The sequence below is a fragment of the Rhinatrema bivittatum genome, chromosome 8 (assembly GCF_901001135.1).
Source record: "Rhinatrema bivittatum chromosome 8, aRhiBiv1.1, whole genome shotgun sequence".
Taxonomy (NCBI): Eukaryota; Metazoa; Chordata; class Amphibia; order Gymnophiona; family Rhinatrematidae; genus Rhinatrema; species Rhinatrema bivittatum.
Window position 1 is genome coordinate 164525130 of NC_042622.1, and position 14956 is coordinate 164540085.

Genomic DNA, 14956 nt, shown 5'->3' on the forward strand with positions numbered 1-14956 from the left:
CACAAGGGGAAAGCACCTTCAGCCACCTTAGGGTGGACATTCAAGCCGTCCTGAAAAATTCCAGAACCAGAGGGATTTTGGTCGTTCGAGGAGCAACACCGCGTTCCTCACACTAGGCCTCAAATACTCTCCAGACCCGCACATAGGCTAAGGACGTCAAGATCTTCCACGTGCAGAGCAAAGTGGTAATTACTGCTGCCGAATATCCACGTTTCATGAGGCAAGCCCTCTCAAGGGCCAAACCATAAGACAAAATTGAGTCGGGTCCTCGTGAAGGACCGGACCTTGCTGGAGCAGGTCCCTGTGCGGTGGGAGGCACAGGGGGGTCTCCACCAGAAGCCTCTGCATGTCTGCATACCACAGGCGTCTGGGCCAATCCGAAGCCACTAGAAGGACTAATCCCCTGTGGTGCTCGATGGTGCGAATGGCCCTGCCCAGCAGGGGCCATGGAGGGAAGGCATATAGTAAGTCCTCTTCTAGCCAGGTCTGAACAAGGGTGTCGATCCCCAGGGACCACTGATCTCTTCTGAGACTGAAGAATAGGGAATTCTTCACATTGTGAGATGTGGCCAGCAGGTTGATGGACGGGCGGCCCCAGCAATCTACCAACAGCTGAAAGGCTCTGGCCGACAGCGCCCATTCTCCTGGATCCAGACTCTCTGTTTAGAAATTCTGCTGGTGTTGTCCTTCCCTGCGATGTGGGAGGCCGAGAACATCTGTAGAATCAATTCTACCCATTCCATAAGGAGATCTATCTCCAGAGACATTTGCTGGCTCTTGGTTCCTCCCTGGCGGTTGATGATGTAGGCTATAGTTGCGTTGTCCGACATCACGTGGACCGCTTGACCCTGGAGCATGTGGCTGAACTGTAGATACGCCAATCTGACTGCTCTGCTTCCAGGTGATTTATGTTCCAGCATGCCTTTTCCTTGGTCCATCGCCCTGGACCGTCAGTTCCTGACAGTGAGCTCCCCAACCCTGGAAGCTTGCGTCTGTCATGAGAACTAGCCAGTTCGTTGGGGACAGGCTTACACCCCTGCCTAGGTGAGCCTCCTGTAGACACCACAGGAACCGAGAACATACTTCCATCAGTAGGTGGAGGCGAATCGAATAGTCTTGAGAGAGTGGGTTCCAACGTGACAGCAGGGAGCGTTCGAGTGGATGCAAGTCTACCCTTGCCCACGGTACTACCTCCAGGATTGACGCCATCAGACTGAGGACCTGAAGATATCTCCACACCTTCGGGCATATTGTGTTCATGAACAGACGCACATGGGACATCAACTTCCTTATCAGTGAGGGCAGGAGGAAGACATTGTCCTGCTTGGTGTCAAACCGGACTCCCAGATATTCTAAGAAATGAGAGGGCTTGAGACTGCTTTTGTCCATGTTCACTACCCAACCAAGCTCCTGAAGCAGGGAAGTCACCCTGCTGGTCACCTGGAGGCTCTCTTCTAACGACTCGCCAGGATCAACTAGTCATCCAAGTATGGGTGCACCAGGATCTCTTATTTCCTCAGTGCCGCCGCCATGAACACCATAATTTTGGAAAATGTTCTGGGGGTGGTGGCCAGGCCGAAGGGCAGCGTCAGGAACTGATAATGGTGGTCCAGCACCACAAAGCATAGGAAACACTGGTGATCTTGCCAGATTGGAATATGAATGTAGGCCTTGGAAAGGTCCAGGGAGGTTAAGAACTCTTCTGGTTGTACGGTCATTACGACGGAGCACAGAGTTTCCATGCGGTAATGAATTACTAATAGATGTCTGTTCACGCTCTTGAGGTCCAGGATGTAGTGAATGGAACCCTCCTTCTTGGGTACAATGAAATAGATGGAATAACATCCCGTATTTTCCTGGGGCGTAGGTACTGGAATTATAGCCCTCAATTTGAAGAGCCTTAAGGTAAATTCCACTGCCAGCTTCTTGTGACATCATGAATATGTCCCAAGGAGTGCAGCGAACTCCAACAAGTATCCTTCTCGTATGATATCAAGTACCCATTTCTCTGACGTGATCTCGACCCACTGCTGGTAGAAGAGGGATAGTCGATCCCCTATCTCCTCGTTCTGAGGATAGGTCAGCAAAACGTCATTGGGGAGTTCAGGCCGAACCTGAACCCGAACCAGACCCTCTCTTGGGTTGTTGACTTTGAAAGGACTGAGATCTTCCCGAGGACTGAGACGTCTGAAATGTTGAGCTCCTGTAGAGCTGAAAGCTTTGGGAGGCCCTAGACCAACCCCTCATAGGTGAGGGGAGCTGTAACCTCTTTTTCTTATCATCCGGTAGCCGAGGCACTGGAGATTCACCCCACTTACTGGCCAGCTTTTCCAATTTGTTTCCAAATAGGAGTGATCCCTTAAAGGGTATTTTTGTGAGGTTTGCCTTAGAGGTTACGTCCGCTGACCAATTTCACAGCCATAGCTTTCTTCTGGCTGCCACCTCTGAGGCCACTCCGCTAGCCTCTCAGGAATGCACCCCTGAGTTATCTGCCTCTAGAGAGAAGCAGACACAAGCAAACCACCAGGGCACAACAGGAAGCAATCTGTAGTGTCATTGCTGTCGTATCAAAGGCTTGTTTAAGGATGGACTCCATCCGATGATCATGCGCATCCTTTACGGCTGCTCCTCCCTTCACTGAGATAGTTGTTTACTTCCAAACAGCGCAGACCAGGGCATCCACTTTAGGGAAATGCAGGCATTCTCTCGCCACCAGATCCAGTGGGTATAGAGCTACCAATGCTCAACCACCTTTAAAACTGGCTTCCAGGGCATTGCATTCCAGGTCAGTCAACTCCTGGATGGTATCCAGCATTGGAAAATAGCAAGAGGTTTTCCGTAGACACACCAGGATGGGATTCTTCTTTGGTTCAGTCACAAGGTCCGCACCAGGAACTCATAGTCTTCAGGATCTGAAAACTAGGGGCGGCAATTCATCCCTATGGAAAAACCATAACACGGTCAGATATGGCTCCAAGCAGGGAGGGATTTCCTCATCCTCCAAGGAATCTGGATCCCCTTCTTTGTCTATGGTGTCTGGGTCCCTGCCAGGGATACCCTTAGTGAGACGAGGCAATTCTCGAGGCCTGCCGATAGGGCTCGGAGAAGGACGACTTCCCAGCTGGGGTTCGGCCTGGACAGAGGCAGGAGAAACAGACTGTGCCTGTACAAAGGCTTGAAGGCATTGAAAAAATTCCACCCAAGAAAAGGCTGCCGGGTCCATGCTAGCCCAGGAGGTACTGGGGTAGGTGCTGTTGAATTTCCTTCTTCCATAGCAGACACAGCCCCGGAATTCTACTGGTTAAGTTCCTGGGTGACACTTCCTCTGAATGGGAGGAGCCAGGCTTAGCAAAGTTCTGGGAGGCCAGCTCTTCCTGGGTGTCCACAGTGCTGACATAAGTAAGAATCAAGGTCAGCCTGTGTAGCGCTAATATGGCAAGCAGCACAAAGGGAATGGCGCTTATGCGTCTTTGCTGCCGGAGCCATTAGGAATGGTAAAAGAAAATTATTCCTTACCTGCTCATTTTCGTTCCTGAAGTACCAAGGATCAGTCCAGACAGTGGGTTATCTCCCCCTTCCAGCAGATGGAGTCAGATAGAACTTTGAAGGATGCTTCCTTATAAGGTAGTGCACCCTCTACTAATCCTCAGTATGGAATATATCAAAGCAAAGAGGAAAACCAGGATGGATCAAAAACAATAGAATTAAGTAACAAATAACAGTGTGCAATGGGCACAAAACAGTGTCAAACAACAAACTTGCAGAATGAACCATTAACCAGCCAAAGGAAAAAAGGCATTGAAGAACAATTTGAGCAGAGAGGCAATCCCAAACCCAATAAACAGTCAGGGAGGGTGTCTGGACTGATCCTTGGTACTATAGGAACGAAAATTAGCAGGTAAGGAATAATTTTCTTTTCCCTATACGTACTAGGATCAGTCCAGACAGTGGGATGTACCAAAGTTTCCCTACGTAGGATAGGCCCCGGAAAGCCCTGCTCGAATGACCCTAGAGCCAAAGGAGCCAAAAGTAAGCGACTGTATGTGTAGACGATAATGACGAGCAAAGGTATGTAACGATTTTCAAGTTGCCATTTGACAAATCTCCTGGAACGAGACTGATTGCATCTCCACCCAGGAAGCAGCCTGAGCTCGAAGAGAATGGGCCTTGACACCTGCTGGAGGTTGTCGACCCACTCCAATGTAGGCCACTGAGATCGCCTCCTTCAGTCAGCAAGGATTGGTAGTTTTCGATGCCTTGGCCCCCTTCTTCGGACCATGCCAGAGAACAAAAAGATGGTCCAACAAGCGAAAAACAATAGTGACTTCCAGATAGCGAATGAGGATACGCTTGACATCTAGCTTGTGTAGATCTGCTGATGCGTCCGCTGAGAAGGACGGAAGCTCTACCATCTGATTCAAGTGGAACTCGGAAACCACCTTGGGCAGAAAAGCAGGCACAGTGCGCAAGGAAACTCCCGAATTCGTAAAACGAAGGTAGGGCTCTCTGCCCGAGAGTGCTTGAAGCTCCGAGATTCTGCGGGCAGAACAGATAGCTACCAGGAAAACAGTTTTGAGAGTGATATCCTTGAGGGTCGCGGAACACTTGTGTTCAAAGGGTGGTCCGACCAAGATTCGGAGAACGAGATTGAGACTCCACGAAGGATAAAGAACGTGGACAGGGGGGTTTCACGTGCTTCACCCCCCTGAGGAATCGGATGATATCTGGGTGAGAGGAAAGGGAAGTTCCCTCTCGTTGATGAAGTAGAGAGCCTAGGGCAAAGACTTGCACTCTCAGCGAGTTGTAGGCCAGGCCCTTGTCCAGTCCCTGTTGAAGAAAAGATAGGATCAGAGCCACCGAGGCAGTCTGTGGCGACACAGATATGGAGGCACGCCAGTTCTCAAAAACTTTCCATACCCTGATATAGGAGATGGAGGTAGACGTCTTTCTAGCCTTGAGGAGGGTCGAGATAACGTCCTCTGGGTATCCACGCCATCTCAGCCGGCGCCTCTCAAAAGGCGGGCCGCAAGACAGAAACGATCAGCCTGGGCGAAAGATGCAAGCTTGGAAGGTGACCCAGATGCAGCAAGCTTGGAAGGTGACCCAGACGAAGAGGTCCGTCCACTGCGAGGTTGATCAAGTCTGCAAACCACGGACGACAGGGCCATTCCGGCGCCACCAGAATTACCGGGCCCTGGTAGGACTCTATTCTCCGGAGCACCTTGCCCACCAGAGGCCAAGGGGGAAATACGTAGAGGAGAACATGACGGGGCCAGGGGAGGACTAAGGCATCCACTCCCTCTGCGCCGTACTCTCTTCTGCGATTGAAGAACTGAGCTGCCTTGGCATTCCAGGAGGTTGCCATTAGGTCCAGATAGGGGGGTCCCCCATCTGTGGAACAGGAGATTCACTGCCTCCTCTGAGAGTTCCCATTCTCTGGGATCTAGATGTTGACGACTGAGAAAGTTGGCTTGAACGTTGTCTACGCCTGCGAAGTAGGAAGCCGCTAGGCGGTAGAGATGAGTCTCCGCCCACGCCATCAACCTGTCTGTCTCCCGAGAGACATGCCGGCTCCTCGTGCCCCCTTGGCGATTGATGTAGGCCACAGTGGTCGCATTGTCTGAGAGTATTCGGACTGCGCGATGATGGACGAGAGGTAGGAAGCATTTCAATGCCAGATGCACTGCTCTGCTCTCCAAGCGACTGATCGGCCAAGTTGCTTGGGACGGCGTCCACTTCCCTTGCGCAGAACTCATCTGACACACCGCTCCCCAGCCAGAGAGACTGGCGACCGTCATGACGATTACCCATTTCGCGATGTCCAAAGGAACACCCTGGAGAAGATGAGACAGGTTGAACCACCACGAGAGACTGTCCTTGGCTCCCTGCGGGAGAGGAAGGATGGCTTGGAAGTCCCGAGACACCGGCTTCCAGCGGGAGAGCAAGGCGCGCTGTAAGGGACGCATATGTGCAAACGCCCAGGGGACCTGATCGATGGTGGAAGCCATGGATCCCAGGACCTGGAGGTAATCCCACGCCGTTGGAAGCGAGAGACCGATGAATCGCTGTATCTGAGCTATGAGTGTATGAGCCCTGTCCGAGGGCAGAGACACCTTGCCCAGCACTGTCGAAATACGCCCACAGGAAGTCCAGAGACTGAGATGGAGAAAGGCTGCTCTTGGCGAAATTGACCACCCAACCGAGGGAGTGAAGAAGCGTCAACACCTTGTCGACCCCCGGTGGCACTGGGCTGAGGACTTTACCCGAATGAGCCAGTCGTCCAGGTACGGGTGCACCAAGACTCCCTCCCTCCGGAGAGCGGCAGCTACTACTATCATCACCTTCGTGAAGGTTCGAGGAGCAGTCGCAAGACCAAAGGGTAGAGCCTGGAACTGGAAATGCTGTCCCAGAATCTTGAATCGCAGAAAATGCTGATGTGCTTGGAGGATGGAGATGTGTAGATAAGCTTCCATCAAATCCAGGGAGGCCAAAAATTCTCCGGAGTGTACCGCCGCTATCACGGAGCTCAAGGTTTCCATCCAAAAGTGGGGAATCTTGAGGGCCCTGTTGACCATCTTGGGAACTACGAAGTATACCGAATAATGTCCCCGGCCTACTTCCGGGAAGGGGGGGGGGGGGGAACCGGACGAATCGCTCCGAGAGCCAGAAGCCTGTCGAGTATCTGCCAGACTATGAGTTGTTTCTGGACTGGGCCACATGGAGAGAAGAGGAACCTGTCTCTTAGCGGCCGAGCAAATTCTAACGTGTAACCGTGTCTTAGAATATCCAGGACCCACTGATCTGACGTGATGCTGACCCACTCCTCGTAGAAAAGGGAGAGACGTCCCCCTATCCTGGGGATCGAGGAGTGGGCCGGCATAGCTTCATTGTGAAGACTTGGAGGATGTCCCCTGGGTCGGACCAGAGCGGGGCTGTCTTCGGGCACGAAAGAACTGAGTCCAGGATAGAGACTGAGAAGACTGCTGACGAGGAGCTGCAGTCCTTGCTTGGCGGAAACGACATTGATTCCTGAATCGGCTTCTAGTGGAATTAAAAGACCTAGAAGAACGAGGGCGATCCTCTGGCAGTTTGTGTACCTTATTCTCTCTGAGGGACTTGATAATCTGGTCCAGATCCTCCCCAAATAGTAGCTTGCCCTTGAAGGGTAGGGATCCCAGCTGTGACTTGGAAGAAGAATCTGCTGACCAGTTGCGAAACCAGAGGAAGCGTGTAGCTGAGACTGCAGAAACCACAGATCTGGCCAATACTCTCAGAATGTCATATAGAGCATCTGCTCCATATGCTATGACGGCCTCCAGGTGGTCTGCCTGAAGTGCTTCCTCAGGAGGCAACTCCTGGGAGCTGAGCAGCTGTTGAAGCTAGCGGAGGCCTGCACACTGAGCGAATGAACTACAAATGGCCGCCCAGACCCCCAGGGCGGACACCTCGAAAACTCTCTTAAGTTAAACTTCCAGCTTTCGATCTTGAAGATCTCGCAAGGCTGCACCACCCGTTACTGGAATGGTAGTTCTTTTCGTCACCGCTGAGACTGCAGAATCTACTTTGGGAACCTTAAGAAGCTCCAGGAAATCATCTGGGAGAGGATATAGCTTATCCATGGCTCTGCCGACCTTGAGGGTGGTCTCAGGAGAATCCCATTCCCTGGATAACAGCTGAAGGAACGTGGGATGGGAAGGAAAGGACCTACACAGCGGTCGTAAACCAGCCAGAAGGGGGTCCCCTTTTCTTCGCTGGTGGATTAGGCTCAGGCGGGTCCTGAGGGGCCTCAATGTCCAATTCCTGTAGGATATGTGGAATGAGGGGGTCCAGCTCATCCTTCTGGAAGATCCGCAGGACTCTAGGATCATCCCCTTCCAGTTAAGCCGTAGTTGAAGGTTCATCTGGATCCAGGTCCTGCTGAGGAACAGATCCCTTCCCGCAGAGGGGTGTACCAAACGGACCCTCGGAGCGCTTGAGGTGTTCGGAGGTACCCCTGGTCCCGGGACCGCTGACCCTTGGGCACTACCCACGGTCTAGGCACTTCCCAAGACCTCAGTGGAATCAGCCATTCTGGGTACCTTAGGAGGAGGAGGTCCTGCCAGAAATTCCTAGAGCTGGCCCATCTGGCCAGGTAAGCATTGTGAAGCCTGCAAGCTATAGAATGCTCCCACTAAAACAGGAGCGGAGGCTACAGGAAAGCTCTCCAAATAATTCCCTCAGAAAATTCAAAATTTAAAGATTTTTTTTTTTTTAGACTTGATCCATCCAAAAGAAAGGAAAGATGAGGAAAATAGAGACAATTCCTAAAATAGCTTTCTAGTCATCTCAGTGGGGAACAAAAGCCACCACTGTCATCTGCTGGAGTCAAGAGAATACTGAGGATTAGTAGAGGGTGCACTGCCTTATAAGGAAGCATCCTTCAAAGTTCTCTCTGACTCCATCTCCTGGAAGGGGGAGATAACCCACTGTCTGGACTGATCCTGGTACGCACAGGGAACTTCAAGCTCAGCCAGCTAGCGCTTGAAATCGTTTGCGCACAGATTTTGAGCACCTCCATAGTTCGTGGTGAGGTACCTTGTGCACCCGTTACCTAAATTCTGCACCTAAGGAGTGTGCGTATGGATGCGCGTAATGTTGGGGCGAGTGTATACACAAATGTATGCACGATGTTATACCCAGAGCAGCTGCGCAAAGCTGACACGCACTGCGTGTACCGATGCTCTGTGATGGGCAATGGAGGCATGCAAGATAGTGCTGCTGCGGCCTACCACGTGGGGTGCCCACAGAGCCTGAAGCGGGGCTTAGCCCAATGGGGGGGCCGCTCAACTTGCTCATAAGCCTAGTTCCCCTTACTCCAATGGGATCAGGAACGTCGTCAGTACAGCATGTTGAGCAAGACGACCAGAGGAGGACTTACCGAAGCACCTCCAATGTCTCTGAATCAGAAGGAATCCTCTTCTCTCTTTACTTACCTGGGCTCAGCGCTTACCGGCTGCGTACAGAGACTATCTCCAGCTGCGGGGGGAGAGAGCTCTGACTGTCACCGGCGAGCTCAGCTTCCTACAAACGCTGCCTTTCAACTGCTTCAGCAGCAAAGTCCACGCCGGGAACCAGCTACTGACCAAGGCACACCACTGAGGGATCTCGGAAATCGCCTCAGGAATTCTCAACTGGGGGAGGGACCTTTAGGTATCACCACAGGAGAGTGGGCTCAATCTTTCTCCAATTTAAAGGTAAAATTTCTTCTTCTAAAGAGTATAGCGATCCCAATAGGGAAAGCACGTCCACATTTGCTAGGAGATGGAGAGATACTGAAGAGCTGAGGTCACTGCAGGGGTATATCTAAGGTGATGTCAGCTTTGAAATCTGACTCAGTCTCCATTTGCTAGCTGGGGTGCGTATAACCCATTGGTCCTGGTTCCATCTGGCTACACACTAGGAAAACACATAAACCTCATTAAGGAGCATTGTATATCCCAGTAGGAGCAGGAATCCTGATGCTCAGTTACACTCAGACTGGAATTTCACATCACCCTTCATCCCATGACAGAGTTCTGCAGGCCTCACCCTGAGGAATGAGTCTCTGGGTCCCTCGGGTGAATATGTGACCCTGGTTACACTCCACCTGAATACCTCTTTGTTGAGCAAAGGAAGCCCAATAATGAACCTAGAGGAGAAACAAAAATCAAGAGATAAGAATATCAAGCTCTAAATACAGATTCTATGCACAGTCCATTCCATGCCAAGCAAGCAATCCACAATACATTCCACACCAAGCATGCCTCTACATACAATCCACATGACTTCTACACAAAATGTGCGCAGTGTACCCCATACCAAACTTACATTTAAAGTAAGAGATACAGTAAGAGCAGAGTAAAGTAGCTGCAGAGGAGTATCACCTGCTGCTAAGAGAAAGAGCGCAGGGGACGAGAGCTACAGAGGAGTGTAACCTGCAGGTATTGGAAGAGTACAGGGGACAACAGGGACAGGGATGGATTACCTGCAGCTGTAGGAAGAGTGCAGTATATGAAAGCTGCTTGTAGTGTTGTCCAAGCTTTTTCTTGCTAGGTTTCAAGTTGTTAAAAAGTTTCCCACGACATATAGGCCGTGTCACACTGGTCCAGGTAGCCCAGAAGTTTTGCATCCAGCGAAGTGTGCTGCTGTACAGCAGGATCCGTGGCTGAGAGACCTCTGAGAGAGTGATAACATTCAAAGATCAACCACCCACCGAAACCCAGACAGCAGGGTATACACAGGCACTGAAACCCTCACGCTGGAGCCTCAGAATCTGCTTATTTTGCTTCTAAGGAAAAAGGAAATAAAGGAAAATTGGTTCTTGCCTGCTAATTTTCATTCCTGTAGTTCCACAGATCAAGATGAAAGAAAAGAAATAGATGCAAATAGATGCAAACCTTTGCTAGTGGAGTTCTGCTATCGGGAATGCTTCAAGACGCAACATAAGAGATCATACAGCTCTTTATATGATCACATTATATTCTTAGTCCATATATAACTAATGAATTCAAGAAGATTATTGTAAGCCCCTGAGGCAGCCGTTTTGAAACGGCGAAACTCGGCCAGAGTCGGGCTACCCTTGTGTCTCCACTGCAATAAAGGATTGTTTTAAGACTACAGGCATCTATTTCTTTTCTTTCATCCTGACGGCTATTATAGATCGCCTTCCTTCGTGCTTTTTGGTTCCACAGATCAATCCAGATTCCTGGGTTTTGCCTTTCAACCAGCAGATAGAGACAGAGAAAGTTTCACTGACACTGTAAATAACTTACGGACTGATACAGTAAAAGTCACGGGACTGCGGGCAAATGCCCGCTCTCCTGTGCGCACACTTCTGTATTCAAATGAGGGCCTGCGCATCCCTAGCGCCTCTTTTTGGACAGGAGCGGCGGCTCTCAGTGGGTTTGACAGGAGACGTTCAATTTTGCCGGCAAAATTGAGTGTCCGGTTTTCAACCCGCGAGCCGATTTCAAATTTTTATTTTTTTTTTTAACTTTCAGGACCTCCGACTTAATATTGCCATGATATTAAGTCGGAGGGTGCACAGAAAAGCAGTTTTTACTGCTTTTCTGTGCACTTTCCGGGTACCCGGAGAAATTAACGTCTACCTTTTGGTAAGCGCTAATTTCTGAAAGTAAAATGTGCGGCTTGGCTGCACATTTTGCTTTCTGAATCGAGCGGGAATACTTAATAGAGCCATCAACATGCATTTGCATGTTGCGGGCGCTATTAGGTTCGGGGGGTTGGATGCGCGTTTTCGACGCGCTATTACCCCTTACTGAATTAAGGGGTAAAGCTAGCGCATCGAAAACGCGCGTCCAATCGCCGGAGCGCACTGTACTGTATCGGCCTGTTACTCTGCTACCTGCAGTCCTCAGTATTGACCTGTACCCAAGCCAAGAGGACAGCAACATCAATCAAATTCTAAGCAAACTTCTAAGCAAACTCCCTCCCCTCCAATGAGCTGGAAGAAGGTGACGTTGCCTAAAATGTCAATGAAAAACTCTTTTCCCAATTTAACATAAGCGATCAACATTGAAAACCTCCAACAACTCCACGCTATATACAAAGCAATAGTATGTGCTGTGGACTCTCTCCCCCCCCCAAGTAAATGGGCAGGTCCTCTGGCCTGATCTGTGGTACTACAGGAATGAAAATTAAAAGTTAAGAACTAATTTTCTTTTTCCTGTACATACCCAGATCAGTCCAGACTCCTGGGATGTACCTAAGCTCTCCTTAACTGGGCTGGGACTTTGAGAGTTCTGCTTGTAGAACACTCTCAGCAAAGCACATGGAAGCCAGAGCCCCGACATCCAAGCAATAATGCCTAGCAAAAGTGTGCAAAGACTTCCCAGAAGCCACCCAGCAAATTTCAAGCAGAGACACCTGATATGACTCAGCGCAGGAAGTCGCCTGAGAACGCGTCAAGTGCGCTCCTAAATCCCCCGGCAGCGGGCATCTTTTAGAAATATAAGTTGACTTAATCGCTTCATTCAGCCACCGCATAATTGTAGCCTTAGATGGCTTATTTCCCTTCTTTAGAGCAATCCACATTATAAAGAAGTAACCTGATCTACGGAAATCATAAGTGACCTTTAGATACCTCAATAATGCATGCCTCCCATTTAAAAGCCTAAGCTCCTCAGGTAGTCTTAGCATGCCATCTTAGACAGTGGAGCTTCCAGCTTTTCTGGTTTTGGATTCTTCTACACCTCACGTGGAGGAGCTTAGGCATCAGTAGGAAGGGATCTAGACATGATAGTGCCTGGAGCTCCAAAATCCTCCAGGCTGAACAAATAGCCACCAAGAAAACCACTTTAAAAGTCAAGTCCTTAACCATAGCTCTCTTTAGTGGTTCAAACTGAACTCTCTTTAGTGGTTCAAATCGAGAATCACACAATCTTCTAAAGACGAGATTCAGATTCCTAAACAGACAAATGTTCCGCACCTGAGGACGCAAGTTCTTAGCTCCCAGAAGGAACCATATAACATCCATATGTGCAGACAGAGGATACCCTTGCACCTTTCCCCGGCGAAAACCCAATATCGCTACCTGGACTCTCAGAGAGTTAAAGGCCAGTCCCTTGACCAGAACCTTTCTATAAAAAAGCCAAAAATATGCAATACCATAGCCTGAACAGGCTGAGCTGCACTCTGTCAACAGCAGACCAGGGCGTAAAGATCCTCCACATTTGCACACTAATCAAGGATATAGAAATTTGCCTAGCTTGACTCAGACCCCCAAATGCCATGCCACTTTTGCCTCACGCATATGCTGTTCCTCCCTACACCCGCGGCACCACCAACATCTCAATGACTAGCAAGGGAACAGTCCCTCAGAGCCATGGAGCAAACACCCTGTCTCCTCCGCAGGCAGAGAAGCTGCTGAAAAACCCCATCACTAAGTTCCCCAAACTGCTTAGGTAGCTCCCTCTGAATCCCGATTCTGCACAGATTCCTCTAACTAGTTCCTTGTTCTCTTTTTTTTTTTTACTCTCTGAGAACAAATAAAGAAACCAACACTTTCCTTTGGTGCAGAGGTTCCGGTTCCAGGAGTACAAGCCACATGGCAGATCAGGAAACAGCCAGACCACTGGCTATATCCGCCTCTACTCCTTTTCCCAAACTTTAGCAACAAGCCATATAAAGGGATACTTCCCTGCTCCACTGGGCTTGCAGTGCAGAACTGCAGCAGATTCCACCACTGTCTCATGGGAGATGAGTGATCTGGACCACTAGATATCCACCCCATGAACCTCCAAGACCGAGCTATTAGAAGGGTCACCAACCCCCTGCTTGCCCGCCTCAAACCAGGGGAGATGGCCCCACCAGGACCTCACAACCACTTTGGAGGATCCAGAAATTACTTACCTGATAATTTTGTTTTCCAGCTCCACGACTAGCAGATGGAGATGGAGCAGATTTCAAAGCTGACGTCACCCTAGGTATACCCCTGCAGTAACCTCAGCCATTCAGTATTCTCTTCAAAATCCATTGTGGACTAAGCATTGAGAAACTCGATTAAGACTTGATTAAAAAACGTGAAGGCCGGAAACCCACACTCAGACATAAGCGCTGAATCCCAGCCAATTCGTAGAAACCCCGATCCATGGATAGGGAGATAGCTTACCTGTAGTCTCTTGGGGACGAGGTTCATGTGCGCTCCCTTGGAACTATTTGCGGGCAACCGTGAGCGGGATGCTGTTCATCTGTCTACACTAAGGAAAACGAAATTATCAGGTACTTAATTTCTCCATTTCCTAGCGTGTAGCCAGTTGGATTCAGGACCAATGGGATGTACAAAAGCTACTCCCGGATAGGGCGGGAGGCTGTCTGCGGTCCAGTTAACACTGCCCTCGCAAAGGCTGCGTCCTCTCGGGCTTGGACGTCCAAGTAGCAGAACCTGGAGAAGGTTTGCAAGGCGGACCACGTCACTGTTCGGCAAATGTCACTGGGAGACAGTAGCTTAGTTTCCACCTAGGATACCGCCTGGGTCCTAGTGGAGTGAGTTTTCATCTGAAGGGGTAGAGGCTTCCCTGCCTCTACGTAGGCTCCCATGATCACTTCCTTGATCCAGCAGGCTATGGTAGCTCACAAAGCTGCTTCGCCTTGTTTCTTTCCGCCGTGAAGGACAAATAGGCGGTCTGTTTTGCGCACTGGTTCCGTATGTTCTATGGAAACATAGAAATGACGGCAGAAGAAGACAAACGGCCCATCCAGTCTGCCCAGCAAGCTTCGCACTTTTTTTTTCTCTTACTTATCTGTTACTCTTGGCTCTTAGTAACCTTTTGGTTCTATTTCCCTTCCACCCCCACCATTAATGTAGAGAGCAGTGTTGGAACTGCAGCTAAGTGAAATATCTAGCTTAATTAGTTAGGGGTAGTAACCACCGCAATAAGCAAGCTACACCCATGCTTACTTGTTTACCCAGACTATGAAATTCAGTCCTTGTTGGTTGTTGTCTGTTTTCTTTTCTTCATTCCCCCTGCCGTTGAAGCAGAGAGCTATGCTGGATATGCACGAAGTATCAGTCTTTCTCCCCTGCCATTGAAGGAGAGAGCTATGCTGGTTATGCATTGAAAGTGAAGTATCAGGCTTATTTGGTTTGGGGTAGTAACCGCCGTAACAAGCAAGCTACTCCCCGCTTTTTGTGAATGCAAATCCTTTTTTCCACATTTCCTCTTGCCGTTGAAGCTTAGAGCAATGCTGGAGTCGCATTAATCGTGTGTATGTCTCTTGAATAAGGGTATTATCTCCAGGTAGTAGCCTTCATTCCCGCGAGCCACCCACTCTTCATTCATGTCCTCTAGAGACTTTATGGATCCAGTGTTTATCCCACGCCCCTTTGAAGTCCTTCACAGTTCTGGTCTTCACCACTTCCTCCGGAAGGGCATTCCAGGCATCCACCACCCTCTCCGTGAAGAAATACTTCCTGACA

The 14956-nt window shown here is 49.8% G+C and overlaps 1 protein-coding gene across 4 annotated transcripts in view; it reads right to left on the reverse strand.

Annotated features, from left to right (window-relative positions):
• The window catches only part of KIAA0100 (KIAA0100 ortholog), a 294167-nt gene that overhangs the window by 123288 nt on the left and 155923 nt on the right, over window positions 1–14956 (reverse strand). For 3 of the 4 annotated variants that reach the window (XM_029611003.1, XM_029611004.1, XM_029611005.1), the window contains exons 21-22: window positions 10004–10194; window positions 9568–9667 (exon numbers count right to left, since the gene is read on the reverse strand). In XM_029611003.1, the coding sequence (XP_029466863.1) occupies window positions 9568–9667; window positions 10004–10194 (291 nt within the window). Of the gene's footprint in view, window positions 1–9567; window positions 9668–10003; window positions 10307–14956 lie in introns of those variants that run through there. The other variant, XM_029611006.1, reaches the window with a different exon arrangement.